The sequence below is a fragment of the Amborella trichopoda genome, chromosome 12, assembly GCF_054954075.1.
Source record: "Amborella trichopoda isolate Santa Cruz 75 chromosome 12, AtrichopodaSantaCruz75HAP2 v2.0, whole genome shotgun sequence".
In the NCBI taxonomy this organism is placed as follows: Eukaryota; Viridiplantae; Streptophyta; class Magnoliopsida; order Amborellales; family Amborellaceae; genus Amborella; species Amborella trichopoda.
Genome location: NC_142347.1, coordinates 47,620,963 through 47,647,231, shown reverse-complemented (window position 1 = coordinate 47,647,231; position 26,269 = coordinate 47,620,963). Strand labels below are relative to the sequence as shown.

At 34.1% G+C, this 26,269-nt stretch overlaps 1 protein-coding gene and 1 long non-coding RNA gene across 2 annotated transcripts; both read right to left on the bottom strand.

Annotated features, from left to right (window-relative positions):
• Window positions 1–723: 723 nt before the first annotated feature.
• Window positions 724–6,581, bottom strand: LOC18435579 (uncharacterized). The gene is made up of 3 exons (XM_006845622.4): window positions 5,291–6,581; window positions 2,150–2,274; window positions 724–1,339 (listed from the first exon to the last, which is right to left on the bottom strand). Exons 1-3 carry the CDS (start codon window positions 5,743–5,745, stop codon window positions 978–980), a joined length of 942 nt encoding a protein of 313 aa, XP_006845685.2. The 5' UTR covers window positions 5,746–6,581; the 3' UTR covers window positions 724–977.
• A 13,885-nt stretch (window positions 6,582–20,466) lies between these two features.
• LOC148779633 (uncharacterized) lies at window positions 20,467–25,038 on the bottom strand. Its single transcript, XR_016045367.1, has 2 exons — window positions 24,771–25,038; window positions 20,467–20,896 (listed from the first exon to the last, which is right to left on the bottom strand). It is a non-coding gene; the product is annotated as an uncharacterized LOC148779633 (long non-coding RNA).
• Window positions 25,039–26,269: the final 1,231 nt, after the last annotated feature.

Below are 26,269 nucleotides of genomic sequence, written 5' to 3'. Positions count from 1 at the left end.
GACTTGAAATTGTTAGAAAAAAAACTATCTCAAAAAACTTATAAAGAGGTACCATCTCAAATTATAAATTTTAAAGAGAGAAAATATATCAAAATTTTAGATTAAAACTATATCAATCTTTAGATAGCATATAAATTTCTTTTTTGAGAAAAACCATCTGAAAATTTGTAGAGATATAGACCTTCAACTTTAAGTTTTTGAGAAAAACTATCTCAAATTTTTTAGAGACCAAGGATTTACATTTTCAAAAAAGAAGATATCTAAGAAATCCAACTAGGGAATTTATATTTTCTTGAATCCTACCAGATACAATCCAAACAGCAAACACCATATTTAAAAAATATCAATTCCAGTAAATCTAAATTCCATAATCGACTCTTACTGAAAAATCCAAGGATCCAAACAGGCCGTAATTTTTTATTATATTTTTTTTCAGAAGAAGAGCAATAGGCTGACGTACATACAAAAAGGTTACCAGGCCAAAACTAAAAACCTTAGGAGAAATCAAAACGCCATTGCACAAGCTTTTGTGCAACAAAGAAGTGCAGAGTTTTTAGCACACTTCACTAGAAGCTCGCTCTCTCTCTCTCTCTTTCTCTCTAGGTTTCTCAAAGGCCAAGCTCGGCGTTTGTTTTGCTACCATAAAGACTTGCAGGAAAAAGGGTGTTTTGGCTCTCTCTCCCTCTCTTCCACTTCTTGTAGCATCTAAGGCATAAATAACCATACAGGGAAAAGTAGAAAATGGAATTTGCAAAGTAAAGAGAAAAACAAAAGATGTGGGCCATTCACACAGTGCTGACATGACCCCAAGTCTCTCTCTCTCTCTCTCAAAATTCGTTGGTCCTTTCTCTCTACAAGGATCTGACATGACCCATCTCACTCTCTCTCTCCCTCCAATTCTATATATCTCTGTCCTAAGTATTCTCACTTGACCATCTCTCTCTCTACATGACACATTCATACCCCCTTCTCTCTCATCATAGCTGCACCTTGAATATCGAGTGACCGAGGTTTGCGAGCCCTTGAACCTCTCCCTTTTGGTCATCTTCTTGTTGGGTTGTGAAGCTATGGTGGCTAAGAAGGCCATTATCAGCTCTAAAGCCTGTGCTCTCATTGAACAAGAGATTTTGAATCGGAGAAGAAGAAGCATAGGGAAGTCTAGTGGTTTTAAGGTTTGAGTTTTTGTTGGGTAATAGAATGGATTGGAATTGGAACAAGTGATGAGCTTCTTCTGCAAAAGTGGCTGACTCTTGGCTAAGGGACAGGGGTGCAGAGGCAGTAGCCTTTTGGGGGCTCTCAGTTTCTAGTTTGGAGACTGAACCCACAATTGCTTTTGAAACTGCAAGAGAGAGAAAATAACAACAATGTAAGAGAGAGAGAGAGAGAGAGGTGATGCAAAAAGGAGAAAGGAATAAGTTCAGTTCCCTTACCTGGGCTCTGAATCCCCACAACACAATCTCTCTCTCTCTAGGAAATTGGTACAGTTCACTTTTCTCTCTCTAGGAATAGGTACAGTTCACTCCCCCCAACTTGCCTCTAAAATCCCCATTACCCACTCTCTCTTGCACACGCGTAAGTACCATGTCTTTTTCTCTATCCACAGATATAAAAACCGAACAACAATTGTTTCATGCCGGGTATAAAGCATCCGTCTTTAAGATATATCATTCCAAATGTTTTTTTAATATGATTTTTTTTTAAAAAAAATTTAATATTCATGATCTTCACGTTAAGATTATATATTCTTTAAAAATTACGATCAAGTTATATTTAAAAAATATATTTATTGCGGGTTTGAACCTCGTCCAAAACAGAACGTATTCATCATCTCTCTCAAGCAAACTGAATTTATTATCTCTCCCTCTGATACACAAGTAACTTATCCCTCCCCCTGTCCCATAGAAGCCTGAACTGATTTTATTTAACTCTCTACTCACACATCAAGCTGAAAAGTCTCTCATGAAGCCGAACTGCGTTCATACCTCTCTCTTTCCCTCTACCTATCCCCACTCGCCATAAAGCACCGAAATGAATTTATTCATCTCTCTCTACTCACACATGAAGCTGGACTGAGTTCATTCCTCTCTCTCCCTCTTTGCAAAAATGTTAGAGAGAGTTTTTCGATGTTTAGAGAGAGAAAGAGACACACCAATTGAATTTTTGGTGGCATCACCAAGCTTATCTGATCCATTCTTTCTCCTTCGCCGATTGTGGTCCGCAAGGCGCCTCCTACAACTGCGTTTTACTTCGTCAAATTCCGCCAAAACATGGAACCTAACACCCAAAAAATCACAAAAACATTACAAATCATCATTTTTTCATATAACAACAAAACAAAAGCGTACAAAATTAAAACGCATGTAATTACATCATCTGGAGAATATATCATGCTCCCAAGGGAGCATATTGTTCATCACTCCTTCAGATTAAATATCGGCTCACCAGTTCTTTTCTTCTTCTTTTTTTCTTTTTTTTTGAACTGGAAATTTCAAATTCATCTAAGAATCATCAGATAATTATTCAAAAAGAAAAACAGATTCCAAGTTCTTAGAGCTAGATCTGGCCATAAAAAAGTGGGAGACTGTTCATACTTACGTATACACCTTTAACGGCAATACAAAATGCACTTTATTTTCATTCTTTTCTTTTAAATTTGGGAGCTCATTTGAAGAGATTTTATCCCCAAATTTGGGCTCCTAATAATCTCTTGCAATGGGTTTTGCCAAAAGTAGTGAATGGATATAGGAAAGGAGCTACGTCGTGGTTTCCAATCCTGCTAACTTAACCCACTACCACTTTCCAAAAAGCAAACTCCCTAATCTATCTAAAACCCCAATAACAAAAAAAAAAAAAATAGGGGCCATCTTCCCCCCTGAATTGCCCTGAAATAAAATCAAAAAAGGGTAGTGATCTCATGCTACTGTTGTATCATAGTATAATGCAACAAGATTCAAAAACCATATTAAGATAATTTGTTTGATCCAAATTTTAAAATATACACTCTTTTCATTCTAATGAATAATCACAAAATGTAAATTTTGAAAACACAACCTAAAAAATATTTTTTTAGCCTAATTAACTTAAGCCGTCTGTTTCGAGAAGATGCTTAGATCTAAGCCTTAGAAGGATTTTTTCTTCTCAGTTTTTCAGACGGCTTTATTATAATGAATAGTGTTAAAAGAAAAAAATGATTTTGAGTATGTAAAGGCTGAGATCTTAAAATTCACCAAATGAATAGTTTAGATCCGTTGTTGGAAGGAGACTTATTTTGACCATATCTAGGATTCAAATTGAATTTTTTTTCGTTGGATTCATTATTGAGATGAAGAGAGTGTGTGTAAAATTTTAAAATTACCACAAACATGGTTTATAAGAGGTGTGGTTGCATTATACTATGTCACAATATATTTATTCATAAGAAATGTATACAATGAGACAAACAAAGGGAAGGCCCAAATAGAACGCAATAAGTAACCCACAAAATGATCAAATTTGCTCCCTCCTCTATAAGTATGTAAACACATGTTTATCATGTTTATAAAAAACATCCAACCAATTAAGAAGAAGAAAGATATTAATTCAATACAACTAAAAGCCTAAAAAAACCAAAACACAGAACCACTTTATAAAATAAAAAAAAACTTATCATCATCATCAAAGTATTTTTCCAACTAATTGAGGTTGGATAAAAAATTCTGAAAAGCTCAATACATTTATATATCAATGGGATAAGAACTGAAAAGAAAAACAAGGAAAAATCCAAGCAAGAGGAAACTTGATAATTAAACTACAAAATCATCAAATTTGGTCAGCCCCATATAACTACGGACTTATATGTATGAGATATATAAGAGAAATTTATCAAAATACACCTAATTAATTAACTATTTAACAATTTACTCATTTCCAACTCTTTCAACTCATAATCATGTTTATTTCGGTAAGACTTTAATTAAATAAATGAAGTACTTACTAGATCGTAATATTAAATAGTTCATCTCTTGATGCATTTGGATAAATTTCTCAATTTAATTTAAAATGAAAAGTCGTGCTCCAAGTAGATAAAACTTGAGCAACCAAAACAAAAAGAGATGGGGATCACAAAACTGAACCAAATAATTATATTCTCCTGCAGGGGCATAATATGCATTTACTCCCTCGGGGTTAAACCCTACGAAATATATCAATTACTAACTTAAACACTAAGACTAGGACAACTTGAAAAAGAAAAACAAAAATTAACGAAAAGAGGGGTGAAACAAAGTTTCAATCAAGCAAATGCCCAACAAAAAAATAAAAAAGTTCCAAATTCCATTGAATTAAATGGCCGCTTTTTTTTGACAAAAGAATTAAATGCCTTCGTCCTTCAATGAATCTATTCTCATTAGCAAGGGACGACTAGACATCTAAGATTTGTACTTATTTTTACTCTGATTTAATCCAACATAAAAATCAATCTTAACGAACAAAGAAAAACTACAAGGTAAATGCCAAACCACAAAGAAGAGAATGAACCCTACAAATGCCAAATGAACAAGAAGTAAATAAGCCCTTGGGAGAGTGAATTTCATGCACCAATGCCCAAGTGTACGAGAGAGAGCATTGGGGAGCATTAGAGAGAGGAAAGAAAGCATTGGGGAGTATTAGAGAGAGAGCATTGGGAGTATTAGAGAGAGGAGAGAGAAAGCAATGGGAGCATCAGAGAGAAAAAGGAGAGTATTAGAGTTTGTAAAGGAAAAGAGAGCATTACAGAGAGAAGAGAAAGAGAATTAGGAGCATTAGAGAGAACAGAGAACATTAGAGAGAGAAGAGAGAGCATAGGAGAGAGAGAAGAGAGAAAAGAGAGAAAAGAGAGCATTAGAGAGAGAAAGAGAGAACTGAAATAGGAATATAGTTAAAGTGAGAGAAAAGAGAACAGAGGGCATTAGAGAGAGGAGAGAAAAAAGAGCCTTGGGGGCATGAGAAATGAGATTGTAGCTACACAGAGTGAGAGAGAGCAGGAGTATTGCCACAGATAGAGAAAGAGAGAGAGAAATCCAGAAGACATGCAAAGAGAGGTGCCGAGAGAGAGTAAAGTCTAGAGAGAGAGAGAGATGCCCCATCACAAAAACCTACAGAGAGAGAGAGAGAGGTCCCCAACACAAACACCCACGCACACAACCAAATCATACACCAACTCTCGAACAACAAATCATGTGATAACAACCAATAAACCCAAATCTCTCTTTCTCTCTCTCTCTCTACAAAAAAAAACCCAGTTCCCCACCAATGAGAAAGCCCCATTTCTCACCTGCTACACTGCTGACAAAACCTCTGCTCAAGCCCATTAGCAATCACCCTCGTCGCCTTCGAATGAAACTCACAAACCTTGTGCCTCCTGTGATAATGCTTTGCATTTGTTAAATCATTTCCACACCCCTCAGCCTGGCACCGTGGAACCACGGGACCACCAAACAAGCCCCTCGAGTTCCTCCTCACAATAACGCCCCCATCGCTCGACGAGAAGTAAGTCCTCTGCCCCAAGTTGAGGCCCAGGCCGTTGCTCCTCATGCCTGCGCCCTCAAATCCACTCTCTCTCTTCAAAAATGTGTTGTAGATAGAGGTTTCTGAGGCCCCAAATGTGGAGAACGGAGAAAGAAAGTGGTTTTCTGGTTGTGTTGAGAGGAGAGGGTTGGTGTTTTCCCAGTGCGAGGCGGGTTCGGGCCAAGTGAGGGGCATCATGTAGAGGTCGCTTGTGTGATTCATGAGAGAGAAAGTTTGCAAACCCAATGGAAGACAGAGAAAGACGAGTGCACTGCTACGGTAGAGAGAGAATTTCACTGCTATTTTAGAGAGAGAACGTGCAATGCTATGCTATTTTAGAGAGAGAAATCGCAATGCTACTGTTGAGAGAGACGAAAGCCGAGAGCACTGCAACTTAGAGAGAGAACCAAGTGCAGTGTTACTGTAGATAGAGGGCGACAGAGAGCAACGAACTTCAACGCTGTTGTAGAGAGAGAATCAAGAGCTTTACTAATATTAAGAAAGAGAGAGCTTTACTGCTATTTTAGACAGAGAGAGAAGTTACTACTATAGGGGGATTGAGAGAGAGAGAGAGAGAGAGAGAGATTTACTACTGTAGGGAACACGAGCACTCAGAGGACCACGGCCATACAGAGTGCAATTACCACTCAGTTTTGCAGGGGTGCCGGGTCTAGAGAGAGAAACAATAGTAAGAACTTTTACCCCAAGAAGGAAAAAGAGCCATTGGAGCAGGGTCTAGAGAGAGAAACAATGACCAAGAAACTTCACTCCTAAAATGGGGAAAATCTTGCAATCAGAAAACCATGATTTGGTGAAAGCTTGGAATGATGCTCGACTCAGAAACGCATGCACCTCTCTTCTGGTACTGAGTTTTTTACCATTTTAGCAACCTGTGAAGGCATTTCAAGGGGCGGTATATGTACCCAAAAAGATTAAGATCCCAAGGTAGAGAGAAAAATGAAGTTAGAGAGCCAGAGTAACCCAATGTGCCATTCACTGCTCAACACTTGTACTGCGTTTGGCAAGTCTCATTTGATGGATCACTTAAATGACTTTCTGACAGTAAAGGTGAAATGGTTCAAAAAGCCAAAAGTTTTTATGAGTGCCTAAAGTACCCTTAAATATGTTTGAAATGACATATGAGCTTTGATTTATGTGAAAATGTGAAATATTTTTTTTTTTTTTTTGAGCTTTTAGATAAAGTTCATATGAGACCTAAACATTATGAAAACAAAATAAAGTTTCATCCTAAATCATCGTCCTGAAAGCATTTTGAGCAACAAAAATCTTTAAGATCACTCTAAACTCAATTTTCAACACTGAAAATAAATTTATTTTTCTTGAGGGCTATAATTTTCACACCGAGATGATCCATTCAAAGGTTTCTCAATGCTTGAATTGTAATTTTAGTGGGTTATGATATGAGGCCGTACTTATTTTAACAAGGTTGCAGCCCTATCAAACCATTTTTCTTCGGGTATTAGAAAGAGAGAATGAATCGAAATTTCAATATTGAATTTTTGTTCATAATTAATTTTTCTATCAAAATTTTTTTAAATCTAAATTTAAGAAAAGGAGAAAGTTTTTTAGGTTTGCAATCTTATATTAAGGTGCCCATCAAAAATCCAAAAGAAAATAGTGTTTTAAAGTTGGAAAACTGATCATCTCGACCTTAAAATCTATATATGTAAAGGTAACAAATAATTTTAAATCTTAAAAATAATATATTTTCTAACAACTTATCTGGACCACTTATTTTCAAGATTTATATATATTTACACATCTACTCATTCTTCACCGCTTTTGAAAATTTTAATTAGAGTTGAATATGAATTTTGAAACCATAATAAGGTTTTAAACATCATAATTACATCTTTTGATAAACTGTAGAGGTATGTCTTAATTGTATAGTGCAAGATAGGCATCTTATACAAATCTCAACCAAGAAGGAACAAGTAAAGTTTAAAATCCTAATATGAACCCTTTCCTCATATTCTATCCCTAAAGGCAGAGTATACCGTCCACATCCCGTGGTTGAGATTTCACAACGCCATCTCTAATGGACAAAAATTAGTTTTAGCATTTTATTGTATTTTTATTTAAATGAGATATTTTTTAAAATATCGGTTGTAAGTTCATTCTTATAAATATAACTAAATAAAAATGGCTAAAACACCGATAAATTATTTTACACAATATTTCTATTTAAGATATTTTTATTTTTATTACTTTTTAATTATAAAAAAAATAAAAAATTGTAATATTAATAAATTTTAAAATTTAAAATTAAAAATTAAAAAAAAATCATTTTTTACCCTTGGATGTGGCTGGTCCAATCCGAACCATTCAAAGGTGCTTGTGCACGTCCACAGCTAGTATGCATGCGATACCATCCCATCTTTAAAAGCATTAAAGTAAAGATAGAGTATGGTATGCTCTTGCTAGAGCATATACTGTACAAAAACTACCTCGGGCACAATAGCAAATTAAGAGGATTTTTTTTTTATTCAAAATTTTGTGATCCATGTAAGTAAGACTACATGATAATTCCCGAAGAAAAATGTTGGATTTTGAGCTCTCGAACATCTAGATCTTTCCCTCGAAAGATTGGACGACCGTGGTCAATCTTGGATATAAATTTTTTGGGATCAAGTAGAATGAGATTAATTTTGTATAATTCGTAAAAAAAAAAAAAATCGTTTTCTTTGGTATTAGTCATTAAGTTTCTAGATATTACATCCCAAATTTTGGGATCTAAAAAATAATCCTTGCATGAGTCTTGCCTGAGGGAGTAAATGAAATCTTTTGGCTTCTATAAATATGTCGCTATATCTAAATCCAACTAATTCCTTGATTCTCTTTCTCATGAGCATAAAAAAACGTTGTATAGTGAAAATGAAATATATAAAAAAAAGGTGTATAGTAAGACTCCATCTCATCTCTTTCTTAAATTTTCTAATTTTCTATTTTAAACCGTAAAATAGTTACATCTAAATAAATAATATCTGTCAAAAGAATTTTGTTATATATTAAATTTTACAACTAGGACATTTTCTTAAAACTAGTTGAAAAACAAAATTTGCTTCATCATGGATAAGTTAGTAATATAAAATGGTTATAATCAAAATATAAGAAAGTATGGTAAAAATTCCATGAATTAGGGCTTCAAACAACGTGCCATTAGCTAGTTTTATAGTAAAATTCGGTAATAAAATACTTTCCTAATATTTTATTTTTAAGCAGTTAAATATTTTGTATATCATTTCATGGGGCTATATTTGTGGTGAACGGAGCTCAGTTTTTTGTTTCTTTTTTTTTTTTGTTTTTTTTTTTGTTTTTTGCAGTATTTTAAAACCTAGATTGATGGGGCAAACTGTTCATTCACAAATCCACGGCAGATTGTTTCGATCGGTGATCCAGATCGGGTTTGGAGCGATCCAAATTAGTGATCTAAAAACATAAATAAATAAAATAAGGGATTTAAAATGATTCAAAAAAATATTAGATAAATTTAAATAAAATAATAATAATTATGAGGGGATTTTAGGGGGCACTACACCAAGACCCATACCATTTCGGTCCTGACTGATTCCGATCAGCGAATTGACGTGTTTGAAAACAGTGTATTTTGTAAACCCAAACAGGGAATTAAAAAGAGTGCTATTGCTTTATCAATTATATCCTACTTTCTAAATTGTGAGTCGTTTCATCAGTGGGTATGCATATGAATAGTTATTAGACCGGATTAGATAGCCTAGTTTGATTGGTTGGACAGCAAATTGGTTATAGATCGTGTAGTTTAAAACAAAGATTGAGTTTGATAAAATCGATATTTGCAGGGTAGGGATAAGCTGAATTTGACCTCTGAAATTGGTTAAATAAAATATAAAAATTTTAGTTCTATATTTCAAAATTATTATTCTTATTGTTTCTTGGACAACGAACTCATATGATACTACTATTCACAAATGTGTAACACGTCTTCCTAGTCAAAAGAGCAAATTTATTACAAAAATGAAAACTTCTCCATCAAACTCAGCCAACACTAACTTTTCTGCATCAATGATCACATGCTTATCGGTTTCTTTTGTCAACGCAGTATTCAATCACGAAAGGGACAGATTAATACAAATTTAGTTTATGTTTCTTCCGTATTGATGGAGGAATTAGTGCTTGAGGCTCTTTTTAGCCACAGGAACAAGCATGCAAATAGAATTTATCTAGTGATTGAGAAAAGGCTGAACTGATGATCACAATGACATGTAAGTTATTTAATATTGAAGAAATAGTAGCCAAATGGGCCAATACCTCATAACGTCAAATGGGCCGGCACCTCATGACGCCTCAAAACGTCATTTCGTTTGAGTCCAAATGACGTGGATATGATCCGGTTCAGATCCAGCTTGAACCCTATCGGGTCAAGCTCGGTCAAAATATATAATATAATCATTTTAACTTTTAGACCCAAGTTGGAGCCAATTCGGATGCATGGGTCTGACCTGGGCCAAATCCAAGTCAAATTTGGCTTGAACCGTTTAGGGTCCAATCGGGTGATAAAATTGGGAGTTGGATATAAAATTGGGTAGATGGAGATGTTTTTTTTTTTTGAGAGTAAGTGGGGGAGAAGGACCCTTTCCTCGATAAGAATTGAACCTAAGACGGAGTGTTGTGGATCGTCAAGCGTTAACCGATTACAGTTGGGCTCTCGTTTTTTAAAGTGATTGGAGATGTGTTATTGATTAAATGAAAAGTCTACAATAAAAATTATCGAAGTAACATATTTCAATAAATTAGATTTCGCATCGCATGGCCACCAATAATTGGGCTCGTTTTATATCAAAAAGTAAATGGTCTCGCAGTGATAAAAAAGGGCGTCTTGGGCATTCAAGAATTGATGCAGGAGTATATATGACCACTATGATTTTTAAGCTTGTTATTTAAAAGTTAATATAGATACGTAGCGTGGTGCAGGTCACTTGGTCTAGGGTTAGGGTTTTTATTGTGGAGGGGAGGGGAGGGGAGGGGAGGGTGATTGATGGTTGTTGAGTGATGAATGTGTCAGATGTGAGATAGGGATATGCGTACGAAGAGTTGAAAGCATTCCCCGCTTTCAGCTGTTTGGGTTGACGTTTTCCACTGCCACTACACTCTTTCTCTCTCTCTCATATTTTCTCTCTCTAAAAATCTTTCTCTCTCTCTGAAAAAACCTGTCTCTAATCTTGTCACCCCATAACCCTCTCTTATAAAATCTCTCTGCCTTTCTCTCTCTAAAAACCCACCCTTCACCCTACACCTATCTCTATCTTATTCTTTCTCTCTCTAACATCTCACCTATTGGAGGGTCGCCATCTCTCCCCAGTCGGCCGCACGTGGCACGCAAGTTTTGTGGGACGCACTTGCATCGTATCGAGAATTGAATGGACGGCTGTAATTTATCAGCGTGTGCCTATCTGCGATCCGCGAATGCTATAAAGTAACTTCCAGTCTTTTAGAGAAAGACAGACGAGTCTTCGACGATCGAGCGGATATTTTGCTGGTACTTACCTACAAGAAATTGATCCTTAAAAATAAAAAAATAGAAAAAAAAAAAGAAAGGCTATTTAGTTATTTTTTGGGAGATTGTATATTACGATACTATTGGTTTTTTATACAAGATGTTCACAATTACTTATAATCATACAATTTATTTTTGATATAAAGTTATCACAATTATCGACAACTATTCGATGTGAAGTTTGATAGTTTGGATGTGTCATAATATATGAATAAATTTTTTTTTTTTAAGCTTGAGTTTGATCAATGGAATAATTGCAACCATCCAATTTTACATCCAATGGTTAAGATTAATGTGACCACCTTGTACCAAGGTAAATGGTCTCATTCCATACTTTCTCTTTTTTAGATTGTCCGGTTTTTTCCCTATAGTAGAAATGAAACTCAAAACTTTATGCTATGGCACTTAAATTGAGAGTCTAACTTAAAAAGAATTGGTTTCAAGTGAGTGTTGGGAATCGATTCAAGCCTATGATGCATTAGGGAATGATTGAGGATGGCCTGGTCACCTGGTTCTTACATATCATATCATATTATATTTTTTCATCTTTTATCTTTTATTTTTTTTTCAATTTTTTAGGATTGATTCTGACCTTAAAGAATCGATCACATAGTAGATTCGGAAATAAAGATCGATTTCCCATACCAAAATTTTGAATGGTTGATCCAAATTTTAAAACACTGGTTATCAGTATCGAATCGACTTTCGAATCGATGGCGTATTGGTCCAGTCAAAAAATGGTCTCACCTTCTCTAGAACTCACCACACCGAATTTGCAAAAACATAGGAATAATAATCTTATAATACAAAATATAATGCCGAAAAATTATCAACTTTGTTATACTGGTTTGATTAGTCAAAACTTGGTGGTTTAATCAATAAAATTGATCAAACATTGGTTACAACGGTTTTTTATCAAACTTTTTTTTTCTTAAATCAAATTGGCCATGATGCGTTTTGATAGTTCGACCAATCCAATCTAGTTATAGTAACTATGATCTCATTAAATTACTAAAAGGATCAAAATGTCTTATCTATTGCTATGGGATATGCTTATGAGCTTTAATTTAATAAGAAAAAGTACATGATGAGACCATTTATCTTTGACGTGAGATAGTCACAATTAATCATGATCATTGGATGTGAAATTAAATGTGTGTATGTATTCTATTCATCAAGCTTAAACTTCAAGTGAAATTTTTTCGAACTTTATGACACACCCAAATTATCAGATTTGACATCGGATGGTTGTAAATAATTTTAACCTCTTTGCATAAAAAATAAAAAATAAATAGTCTCTTTATATCCGACCCTCATAAAAACAAGCAAAAGTGTTTTCCTTGCTTGTTAACTAGAGAGAGAGTGTCTAATTTGGATGTTGTCTAGAGAGAGTTCAATTTGCATGTTATCCAGTGAGAGAGAGTTCAATTTACATGTTATCTAGAGAAAGCAAGTTAGAATTCAAGAAAATTTTTGGAAGTGAAGCCTGAAAAAGACGAGAGGGTGCGAATAAATTGTTCATTAAACAACAATGGCAGGAATGTTGTACCATGAATTGAGTCGGAAAGTTATGGAGCAAAGCTTTCTAACCTGAATAAATGGATCATTGTGACTTATGATGATGGCTTTTTGTGACAAAAAAATGATGATCACTAAAAGAAATCTAATAAGACAAATACCATTAATGGATGAGATGAGAGGCAGGATTGGAGAGCGACCTCTCTTTCTCTCTCTAATTGGAAAGTGACCTCTCTCTTTTTCATGAAATCAGGGGAGAAATGGATTAATTAAATTTTTTTTTTGATAATTTAGTGAGAAAAATAGCTTCTAGCCGGTTTTTTTTAAGGGGAGTAGAAACAACAACGTAGCTCATGTGGGAGGTGCTATTACATCCCAGCCCCTTTTCTATTATGAGAGAAGAAATGAAGAAAGACCCATCTTTTTTACTTTTATAAATTTAGAGGGAATAAGGAGAATAAAATATATATCTCTCACTTTCATAAAATTATTTTTAAATATTTAGAGTTGATTATATAAATTTATAAAATTATTTTTAAATATTTAAAATTGATTATATAAATTATGATTCACCACTCTGCTCTATTTCTAACTTATAAATATAAAAAATATATTATTCACCCTATCAACCAAAAAGTAAATCTTAAAGACGAAAAAAAAAAGGATTGAAGATTATTGTGGAAAGCTTATCTCCAACTAAAAGGAGTAGCACAATGGTGATATTCCATTAAACGTGAGAAAAATTGAAAAGAAAAAAGAGAAATGGAAAAAAAAAACCTTTTTTTCTGAGGTTGGAAACCTTCCTTGTCACAATCTATCAGGAGTTTACATCACGTGTTTAAAATTTCAAAGCATCCAAAATACGCTCTAATCTCTTCGGGACACGAGCCAGATGGTGAATAAAATTGCACTTTTTTTATTCTCAAATTACAGTTCTATATAGATATGGCATATTACCCATCGATAAAAAAGGAGATGCAGCTTCTTGGTACAAGAAGATAAAAGTTCATTGTACTTGAATTTCGTAAAAAAATAGAGAAGAGGGATTTATTTTAAATAAATGGTTACAATATATTTCATCATCCGAGTTATTCGATGTGATTGGTCACCAGCAAAATGATTACTTTAAAAAATCATTTCCCTTAAGTACCACTTCAATTATTTTGTTTGGGGCTAGAACTATGAGGATATTGGGTATTTTTTAGTAAATTCACCATGAACCTAAATGAAATTTCTTAAAAAGTGGCTCATTTTGTCATTCTGTCATAAAATTACAAATTTGACCTGCCCATTTCAATAATATTTTCCCTTAATTATTTTTTGGTTTCACACCAAAGTACCGTTCTACACAATTGGCTCCAGTGGTTCAAGCTCACTGGCATCAAAGTACCAATCACTTGAATTTTGTAGCTTAAATTATAGTATCTTTCTCCCTTGAAGCATATGGCTATTCAGTTTTTCACATTCCATGTTTCCTCCCATAAAAGGTTAGGCATGTGGCAGTGTATGATAACCATCATTGTAGCATGATGTGATAGCCGTCTATCTCACACATCTTGCATGCGATGGCTCATCCATGCATTACCCTACTATGATACAATGCCCTAACCATCATCATTCCAACTTTGAAATAAGTATGATTGGATTGCCAAGATCATATTTTCGGCGTGTTAAGGGGTTGGGTGGGGTCCCCCGTAGTGACTTGATAGTCCTAACCCGACCCAGACCCTCGGTCGCTCTCATGTAGGCCCGAGCCGAACATCAAATTACTTGACATTGAATTTTCCGGAAGATGTTTAATAAAATCTATACATCACACCTATCCCTCATGTCAATAGTAGCCAAAACAAAGACAGGACCTAGATAGGGTCTAGGCCATTGGAGCTAGAGTTGGACCCGATCAGCTAGTTCGCATTAGGTCTATGTCTAGATAAAGGAAAAATAAATCTTATTCCAAATATTTCATAATGGAAAAAGTTTATGTATAAGGTTGGAACCTTAAAAATGTAGAATCACATATACAAGACTCTATCAAAAAAAGGTTGTTTTAATGTTGAAAAAACTTTCTAATTGACCATTTCAATATCAAGATATATGAATATAAAAAAATAAAGATTTTGAGTATCGGAAATAATGCATATTGCAACACATTATCTAGACCGTTTATTTTCAAGATTTTTTCTATATTTATAGATCTACTTGATTTTAATTTGGAGTTTCAAATTTTATAATTAGATACAAAAAATAGGTTTTAAGATAATTTTAAGATTTATTTGCACCAAAATCGCATGTTATGATAAAATTTGGAAGTGCACATTAATTGGATTGTTTAAGGTTGCAACCTTATAGAAACCGCACCCTTTCATAATATATGAAAAGTGATACATATCATCATCATTGTCAATGTTTTTTTTCAATTAATTAAAATCGGCTATACGAGTTATGGTCCATCATTTACTCTATTAAGGATTATACCTTCCGTGAGGCCATAAATCTCAAAACATTTTTTCACGACTTCCAACCATGTTCTTTTAGCCTACCTTTTGCTCTTTTTTAGCATTCTAACTATGTTATGTGTTATATGCATATACAACATATAAATATCGTGGTCAGTTCGGGTCAAATCGACATTGACCCGAACCTGATAAGCTTCCAATATGGACACAAACTCGGACCCGATCCAAGTCAAGTTTAGGTCGTTTGGACCCAAACCCAATTACATGGTATGAGATTTGGTTCTAGACCCAGATTCATGTCGGACTGAATGTAGGTTGCACGGGTTGACCCGTCAAAATTGCCACCCCAATCATGTTGTGGGTCAAGTATACCATGAATGGAGAATGTACATGCGTAAATTTTGATGACATAAGCCAAGCATTAGTTGGGTAAATTTTGTTTTTCTTACCGCCTATCAATATTGTTAGGTGAGGCAAAAACCAATATATTATTGCAGCTTGGGGAGCTTTTTCCTATTTAGTATGAGGGAATACAATGCATGAAAAGACAGTTTACATATTCACATTTTTGTAGATGTGGAAGGAATGTTTCATATGTGACACACATTTAGAATTTCCTTAAAAAGCTCAAAAGAGACGGATTTGTGGCTGCTGTTCTCTCTCATTAAAGTTCTTATTTGAAACCAACTAAAACTTAGCCTTTTAGGGCAAGAAATGCTTAGCTTTTTTAAAAGAAACAAAATTGTATCAAATGTTTTGTTTTTCCTTAATATTCATGTCGGAACCTAAGAAGAATAATAATAATGGATTACGTAGTTGATTTGGTTTTACATTTACAAGAAAAGTCCAAGCTATATATGTACCTAAGTATTTCAGGGAATTTATCATAATACACTTAATTTATCAACTATGTAATATTTCACCCATTTTCAATAATTCCCCACTTACAATCATGCTTATTCTCATGTGCTTTTTTAAATTAAATAAAAAAATGTGGAAAATATTAAATAGTTCATCTAATAGGTTCTTTTTGATGAACTTCCTTGTATTATTTTATATTTTTGTAGTGGATTAATTAATCAAAAATTTAAACTAACACAGTCACACTTTTACATACATGTATTCACGAATTCTCTTTCGGGACAAAGAATCACGATAGCAATGAGATTCAAATCCCACACCAAGAGTCTATGTATAAAACGTGTGTTTGCTTGTGTGTGTATGTATGTATGCGACGATCCAAATTTTTTTGAAACTAAATAATATTAATAATTCATTATGATGGTTCATTGTTATAAGGTGGACCTTTAATCCACCATCTCTTCTTTTTATTTTTCATTTACCACCTACTTGGCAACACCCTTTTATGATTTGGGCACCTCCTTTTGTGATGTGTAGGCCTTTCTCTGTTTCCCTCTCTCGTTAAAAAAAGAAGAAAAAGAGTGTAGAGCTCTCTCTCTCTCTCGTACAAGGTCCTTTATGGGCTCAGTTTTAAAAAGAAGCTGAAACTCTGTCCCTCTTAAAAACACAGGGAGATCTTTCTGTCTATAGCCCAATTTTAGGATACCGAAAGTTCTCTCTAAGCTTTATAGGTAAATAATCTCATTATCCTATAAAATAGTTATTTTTATTTTTAATAAAATTGTGATATTTTGTGTATTGTTATAAAATTTAAATATTGTAAATTATTCTATTTTCTCTTTGGACAAAATTGTGATATTTTCGTTTATTATTTTAAATTTTACATATTGTAAGTTTTATGTGTAAGTGACATCATTCTCCAGAAAATTAGCCCGCTTTTAATAAAATTGTGATATTCCATTCATTATATTTATAAACTGTTATGTGTAAATTATTTCATTTTTCTGTAAATTAATTATTTAAAAATTTGATATTTTTTGCATTTAATTATAATATTACCAATACTGTTAGCTTTACTCATTTCTGTATTTAATTGTATTTTTATCTGTCTATAAATTTTAGATGCTATAAGTTTTACTTATTCTTGAAAAATGATGATCTATGAATTTGCATTCCTATAAAATTGTAATATTTTTGTATTTAACTTTGGATTTCCATGAAAGCTCATCTATTGATAATAGATTGTTCATAGTGTTACATTTCATGAATGCCTTTCAAAACTGCTATCTTTGTGAAATCATTGCTCAAAATGTTTAATTGGTTACTTATAGGAATTTCTTGGTTACTTGTAAGAATTTCAATGAAAGTTGTTGTTTTAAATTATTTCAAGTGAATTCATGGTAATGACTTCATAATGTTTTGGATATGCGATATTGTTACTTTCTGATGTTTAAAAAGTTTCAGAAATACTTTAAGTATACAAGTGGACTCATCTGATACGCCAGTGAGAATAAGTCGACCTATCCAATATGTCGGTAGGGATTAAGTTGACTCATCAGGTATGTCGATGAGGTATAAGTGGACCTATCCGGTATGCCGGTAGAGATTAAATGGACTCATCCATTATAACAGTGAGGTATGATTGGACCTGCACGGATTAAGTAGACTCATTCAGAACGCTGGTGGGCTATATAGGTGACCTACTCAGAACGCCAGTAGGGTACTTTGTGAAATATTTTGAATTATGGCTCTCTGTTAAAGTATTTATATGTATTTTAATCTTTTGGATTATGCTAAATTGTGCATCATTGAAAGTGAAACTGTTCTTTATAAATGGTCTTGTAACAATCCTAAAATTTCAAAAAAAAAAAAAAAAAAAAAAAAAAAAAGAAATGATGCTTTTAAATAGGTGATGGTCTGTTTGAGTATGATGGTCCTTGGGGACCATCACTATTTTCAAAATTTTTTGCCTTTGCCTCTGCCTTTGCTTTTGCTTTTGCTGCCTGCTTCTTGCTGCCTGCTGCTCGCCACGTCCTTTAGCGGACGTGGTTTTCGTATGTTAAAAGCAGACGCTTAACGCGACACCTCAGGTATGAGGTAGAGCGTAATAAAATATTATAATAATACGTTCTAAGAATTTAAATAGGGGAGGTGAGCACTCCTACCCTAGAAAATTTTGAGATCTCTCTCTCTCTCTAGCCGAATTTTATCGAAGTTCCCTCTCAAATATTTGTGAGTAAGTGACATCGTCTTCCTGAAAAATAGTCTATTTCTAATAAATAGTGATATTTTCGTCTAGGATCTTTATTTTATCAGTTTTATGTGTAAGTGACCTCATTGTCTCGAAAAATAATCCATTCTTTTTAAAAATAAAATGAAATAGTTATTTATGCTTATTATCATGAATTTTAGACGGGATAAATTTTATGCGCACGTGACCTCATTATCTTGAAAAATAATCTTTTTAATAAAAATTGTGATATTTTATCTATGTTAGAAATTTTGAATGCTGTAAATTAGAAAAATAAAATTATTTATTTTTCTTATCTATTGTTAGAAATAAATGTGATATTTCTGCTTTTAGTAAAATTGTGATATTTCTTTCTACTGTTTTGAATATTTAGACATTGAAAAATTCATGTGCAAATGACTGCCTTATTATTTAAAAATTGACATTTTTGTAATTGATTATAGTATTGTTGTGAAATGTTTATTTGTGGATTGATATCCCATAAATTGTGATAATTCCGTATTCTTGAATTTTATAAGAGTTTTTCTATACATATTAAATTGGCAATTATGCTAGAATGCTTTTACAAACTGCTACCTTTCTAAATTTGAGCCCAAAATATTTGATTGGTTATTTTTGAAATGTTATAGAGAGTGACTGTTATTAATGGTTTAAGTGAAATTCATATTAATGGTTTCAGTGATATGTTGAGTACATGATATTGCTGCTTTCGAATGTTTAAAGAGATTTAAAAATAATTTAAGTATGCAAGTGGACTCATCCGGTTCGCCGGTAAGGTATAAGTGGACCTATCTGGGACGCCGATTAAGTGGACTCATCCGGTACGCCGGTGAGGTATAAGTGGACCTGCAGGGATTAAGTGGACCTATCTGGGACGTCGATAGGGATTAAGTGGACCCATCAGGACGCTGATGGGGTATAGAGGTGACCTACTTGGGACGCCAGTAGGGTATTTTGTGAAATCCTTTGAATTATGTACTGTCGTTAAAAGTTTTATTAGCATTTCAATTACCCGGATTATACTTAGTTATGCATTTATTGAAAGTGAAACTGTTGATGCATTTCTGTTAATAGATCTCATTTTGGAAAATATTGATATCTTTCAATCATGATTATTTTTAGGATTATGATGATCACTTACTGAGTAGCCAAACTAATCAAACTTTGGTAAACATTTTTTCAGGATAACTGCGGATTCATTTTGAGTGCTAGTCAAGATCAACCTTGGAAGATACTGTTGTTGTACTAGCTTTCTTTATTTACTTTGTAAGACCTCGCCACTGTAAATTTGTCCTATCAATAGATGTATATATGTTTTGTCTGTCACATCTCAGGAATAACAGTATTGTAAATTCTTGAGGTGTGACAGGTCTTCATCATATTGTTTCAATAGACATCTTTTTAGAAAATGTTTATATCTTCCAACCGTGACTATTTTGATGACTATGATGATCACTTACAGAGTAGCCAAGCTCATCAAACTTTGGTAAATTCTTTTCAGGGTAATTGCACTCTCATAGTGTGAATGCACAATGGGACCAGCTTTGGAGAAATTGTAGTCATGATTAAATTTTCCTTTGTACCTTTTGTTTAAATTCACCGTTGTAAATTTTGCCCTGTCAACAGATGTGTATATCTAGACCTGCATGTTAATATCAATTTTGAGTAGATTTTGTACATATTCTTAGAAATGGAAAATTTTGTTTTGTTATTTAAGAATTGACTGGGACATCTCAAGAGTTTTAATGTATAAAAAATAAAAAAACTTGGGGTGTGACAATGTGCGAGTGCGTCTTCGGTTATCTACATTCAAATTTCAAAAGATTTCAAAGATGATGCACGCTTTTTACTCGTTTGCATACAAATACTTTTTGAAAATATATGAATAAGACTTCACTTTTGATACAAGGTCACAATCATTATTGATTGTTGGATGTGAAATCAAGTATTTAAAATACAAATCAAGTGCCAACTTAGGGATCCATTGAGCAATGTCTGGTTCTTGAGTTAGATACCCGGTTTCAACAATAAAAAAATGGAAACTTGGCTTACAACAAAAAATTACCAAAAAAAAAGAGAAAATTTTCTGAACATGAAATGTTTTTTGGGAAAATTGCTGCCTCTAAAATATACTATCTCGACACTTTACCTTCACCCTTAGCTTTCCTCACTTCTCTTTCTCAAAAACCATATTTTCTAACTAATAACCCCCTAACTCAAAAAGTGATATATTTTTTGATGAAAATACCCCTTCCCGTGACTTCAACTTACGAATAAATCATTTGGATGGACCCCAATAATACTTCGTCGGACCGCGGTTGTTATTTGTTGGACTTACGACATATGCCAGAGTACATTTCTACAATACTGGACTGCTTATTTAGACAGCGATACAACGGACCGTAGACTACTAACGCCAGATCGAAACCATGAAATGCCGGACTTACATCTCCAGAAGTAAAATTCTCGAAGCAAAGTTCTGTAACGTCGGACCACGAGTAAGAAATTGCTAGACTGCATCCTCCTAGTACCAGATAGATAGACCATAGCGCCGGAGCGAAGCTGTGAAATGCCGGACTTAACATCATTCCAGAACACATGCCGGACCCCACATTGCAGACACCGGACTGACCCCATTCCAATAAGTAAATTGCCAGAGCACTACTTCAAATCGCCGGAATTCCCACATTACAGTAACATATCGCCGGACCGCACACATACACTGTCCGACAACTGCATCAAAACGCTGGAGTAATTTTATTACAGTACGCAAAATGCCAGACCGCACCCACAAAATGCCGGACTTGCCTACGTAAATGCCGGATCGACAGTCACAAAATACATGACTGCCTACGTAAATGTCGGACTGCCTACACAAATGCCCTTTTTAACATAGAAGTTAAAAAGAGGGGGTAATTTTATCTTTATTTTATTTTTTTAGGTTGGGGGTATTATTTAGAAAAGATGGTTTGTGAGAAAAAGAAGTAAAAAAAGTTTAGGATGGGGATAGAGTGTCTAGAAAATATATTTTAAGGGGTTTTCAGCAATTTTTTCAAGCTTTTTTTGACAAGGGTACGTAACTTTTTATTAAAAAAACATCAATTCGGTTACAATGATAAGGACGAAACAACCCAAACAACTAGCATGCACCCCACCTTTAGCCAACAAATCAGCTCTCCCATTAGCCTCCCTAAAAACATGGGTTGAATTGACCATATGAAATTTGTTGCAATCAATGACATGCAACCAATACTTCTTCAAATTCTATGGAGGCTAGCCTTCCTCGGACACTAGTTCATGGCATTCAACGAATCCCCTTCCACCACCCATCCCATATTCGGATATCACTCTTTCAATATTTTAATTCCTTGTAATACTACTAAAATTCAGCAGTATTGGCTATATCCACTCTACATGGTCCACAGTAAAATTAAATAATCATGCCATTAGAATTAGAGAGTACACTCCCCAATCCTGCTGGCCAAGGGTTCCCAAGTGAACTACCACCGAAATTTAACTTAATACAACCATTGCAAGGAGGTAACCAAGTTCTGCGTACAACATGTTTGTGTTCCTTAAGCAGCATCAGTACACGAAGATTCCGAAGTAAATTAATCCAAGCAATACCCAAACCTTCTTTGGTAATCGACAACCATAGCCCAACATTATGCATAATCCTCTCTTTAATACGAGCGACCTCCAAACATTTACTATAAAAAATCCTTTTATTCCTTTACAGCCAAGGGAAAGGTTTCTACACTTTCCCTACAGCATAGAAGATCTATGCTTCCCCTCCATTCAAAATGAAAGTTGGATAAGGGGAAGTATATAAGTTTTATGTTGTAGAACAAGCATAAAAAACTTACCCTCCAGCTAAACCTTCCAAAAAATTGAGACTCTAATCAATTGTCGAATTAGCACACCTAGCTTTGGTAAGGAAGGAAGAGACAAGTGGTCTATAATACGAGTGTGTTGTCCAGGTAGGGGCAATGGAAATCCAATCAGCTCGAACACCCACTTCTAAAAACAATTTTTCAAACTTGAAATTACTCGAGTCAACATAGGAATGCACTAAACACTACACGGTTCTTCACAAAATGAGATGATTTCCTGATTTAGAATAGGGAACCTAAGTTGCAAGTTGACCCGAGCGTTGCTAAATAGGCTCGACGAATTCTTCTTTTTTTTTCTTTCTTTTGTTTTCTAACTCAAGTAAATGGATTACGATATCCTTTGGATGGTGTTTGACGACAAGAAGATAGCATTATTGATCTAGTCATGCAAAAAATTGCCAATAACTTAATAAACATCCTTCAATTATTGTAACAAGTGAAATTCTTTCGCAATTATTTTCTTTTTTGTCATTTACATGCTAAAATGTGAAAAATCTTTAAAACTCTTAAGTCAAGTGATTTGGCAATAGGGTTTAGATGAAGGGTGGACTTATTTTAAAGGACTTATATATTATAAGAAGATTTTTCTTCCGTATAAGGAGGTATTTTTCTTCCGTATAAGGAGGTCCAAATTATTTCTAAAAAAAAAAAAGGGACTCAGCAATACAACTGCCAAGGCCACAAGTCAAAATCACTTGTAGCCATCACGGGGTCTACCACAGTTTGAAAAAATTTCTTTTAAACTTCAAACTGGTCAATATAACTCGTTGATTTTGTGTAAAATGGCTAAGTTTATTTGTAACGTCTTTTTTAGAGATAAATTATTCAATTTATATATTTTCCAGTGTTTTAACTTTTGAATTTGTGAGGCGAAATATTTGCCGACATATTTGTGTCAAATTGTTGAATAGGTGATTGGGATCAGGTATGGATCGGAGATACAGAAAAACTAAAAAAAATGAAATAAAATAAAAATTAATATATAAGGTTGGGATTTAGAGGGTACCAAATAAAACACATTATATATGCTTTAAAAAAAATAATATAAAAGAGGGGGCTCTGGGGGAAATCAGGTAGGCACCGGTACCATCTCATAACTGGTCTTGAGTAAGACTCATCCAAATTAGCAATCCATGTTTGAAATCACATAACAATGATGTGAGGCTCTAAACAATCAAATTAAAGTGCACTTAAAAAAATCTTTGGAAGATGTTATTTTGATGCTTAAATATTCTCAAATTAATCATCTCGACCTCAAGATGTATAGACATGACAAATAAATGGATTTCAAATTTTGGAAAGAGTGCATCTTGTAATACATTTTTGGACTGTCAATTTTCAAGATTTTCAAGTTTCTATAGATATGCTCGATCTACACTATTTTTTATACTTTAAATTTTATAATTAGAACTGAAAATATATTTTAAGATTATCACAAATATTTTCAATATTAAAACCACATTCCCCGCCACTATTTGAAGGTGAGCTTTTTACTTAGATGGTTTAGAGCTCGGTTGTATACAAGCCCCACGCGGGCGCGCGCACGCAAAAACAAACAAAATATGCATACAGAATTGGACCTTTTCGTTGAACATTTAAACAAGTAGGAAATGACGGAATTGCCCCTAACTGAAGAGCGCAAGGAGATCCTTGTCAGATCGAGGCTCTGAACTACAGATTGCAATCTGACACATGGCATAACTAAGCGGGCCCCATCCGCAAACCCTTGGAGCACGCCAAAGGCATTATTGTCTTTTTCTACTATTTTCGGTCCTAAATTTCGGCCGAGAAAACAAATTTTCTCTCTGTGTTCAAAGTTTCGGGGAACATATCTCTTACAGCCAGGCATTTCTTTAAGTGCTAAGGGTAGAATAGTAATTAAGAATGCTGAGTAAAAGTTAGAGAATAATGCATGGTACTATTGAATTTTAGAGAGAGAGAGAGAGGGAGAGAGAGGAGAATAATGCGCGTTACTGTTGAGTTTTAGATAGAGAGAGGGTTTTGATTCGTAAGTTTGTATAAGGCTGAGGCCTTAACTAATCAAGGCGCACCTCAAATACTGCCGTGTTTCAGTATTAGAAATCTTTGTAACGATTTTAAAATTTATTTTCAATCTTTAACTATAAAATTTTAAAAATAGTGTAAATCGAGCGGATCTATGAATACTTAAAAACCTTAAAAAATTTTTTAAGAATTGAAATATATTTTCACTCATGTCCATATATCTTGAGACCGAGATGATCAAATTGAGGGTTTTCAGCATCAAAACAAGCTACTCTAATGAATTTTTGAGGTGCATCATAATTTGATTGTTTGAGGCCTCACCCTTACATACATTTTTTCAAAGAGAGGGAGGGGCTTAGAGAGAGAAGTCTATGTAAGCAGCGTGCTTACACCCTGATGGACCACTGTCACCATAATCTATTTTGTTTTACCAGAAAACAGACCAAGCAAATATTTTTTTTTTTTTTTTTTTTTAAGGTAAGCACCGGATTATCTTCTATATGTATTACTAAGAGACTTGCACATTGGTTAGCCAATGTCTCAAATCTAGATTGGCAAGGTAAATGGGTCCGGAGGCCTGGATAAGTAAGTTGGAGCAATTCAGAGAATTGGCCTTAAACAAATAATTAATAATCTTAAAAAATTATAGCTAAAAAATAAAAAAAATTAAAATTAAAATTAAAATGAGTGGAAATTGTATCACCCCGTACCTTGATGGTCTTGTTGAGCTCTTCTACAGAACCGGATGAGTCTATTGTGGATCGGTCTCCTCCAATTCCCTGTAAGGATCCGCAAATTTTGAGAAACTACTCTTACTATAAGAAGAGGAAATATATTGTTGAAAAAATAATTTAAGATGCATTGTAGTTCCCGAATAGCGATCTACACCACATCTGCCATCCATTGTAGATAACAGGCGGTTGAGATGTTGTGTAGTGTAGTTTTATGGATCAAAAGAAAAGGGCTGATGTTCTGTAGTTTATGTGGACACTACGCACGCAACAAACTCAATTGCTTGCCCAAAGTTTGTTTTTTATACAAAAACATCACACGTGCCTGGAGCATTGTTGAAAAACCGGGCCATCTAATCATTAACCGCCCAATTTGATCAGAACCGACTATTGGCCATTTTTGGTTTAGGGCGGTTTTGGTGTTCGATCGGTATTTAAAAAGTAAAATTAAAAAAATATATATAAATTTTCAAAAATTAAGAATTTGGTCTGTAATGTATTTTTTAATATTCTTTACATGCGGTAAAGATTAAAAATTGTTTTAGTCATTAATACTCACTTTAATTAAAAAATCGATTCGTTAAAATCCATTTTATTTCATTAATTTTCAACTTCATTTGAATGTGTTTTGTTTTAATCATTATTTATATGCTTTACATATTTTAGTAGTATTTTTTGTATCTTTTTTAATTTTTGAACACATTTTTGACCACCTGGGACTTACCTGGTTAGAACGGTTGAATCGGCTGGTATACCAATTAGGCTGGTCTGACCGCTTCCGAGCCCATGTACAGTTAACCGTTCCAGTTCGATTTTGTGAACACTGACTTGCAATATTAAGATGTGAGATCAGTTTGCACCATATGGTCCCAATCATCATGAGCTATTACATGTAAAATTGGAGGTTTAGTGTATACCAATCAATGTTGGAAAAATCGGGCGATCTAATTGGTAACCGCCCAATTAGATCGCAACCGGCCATTGGGGCTAGTTCCGATTTCGGGCGGTTTTGGTGATCGACCGGTACTTAAAAGAATATAATTTCAAAAAATATAGAAAATCCCAAAAATAAAGAATTTGATGTGTAATATATTTTTTAATATTTTTTACATTATGCAAAAGATTAGATCCGCCATTGGGGCCAGTTCCGGTTTCGGACAGTTTTAGTGATCGACCAGTAGTTAAAAGAATATAATTTCAAAAAATATATAAAATCCCAAAAGTAAAAAAATTTGATGGAGTGCGGATGAGACCAAACCCGATATCAGAGAGAGGAATGTTGTGAGGCTGGTAATCGTAGTACCCGGATTTTAGTTAAGAACTGTCCAATTGAGAGAATGATACTTTTGGAGCCTTTATAATAGAACCATCTTAGAAATGATTAGATCCATAATCGCAGAAATGATTAGATCCATAATGGCTCACCCTAATCTCCCCAAAATGTACTAATCTACCCAAGACCTAGACTTTTTTGGGAG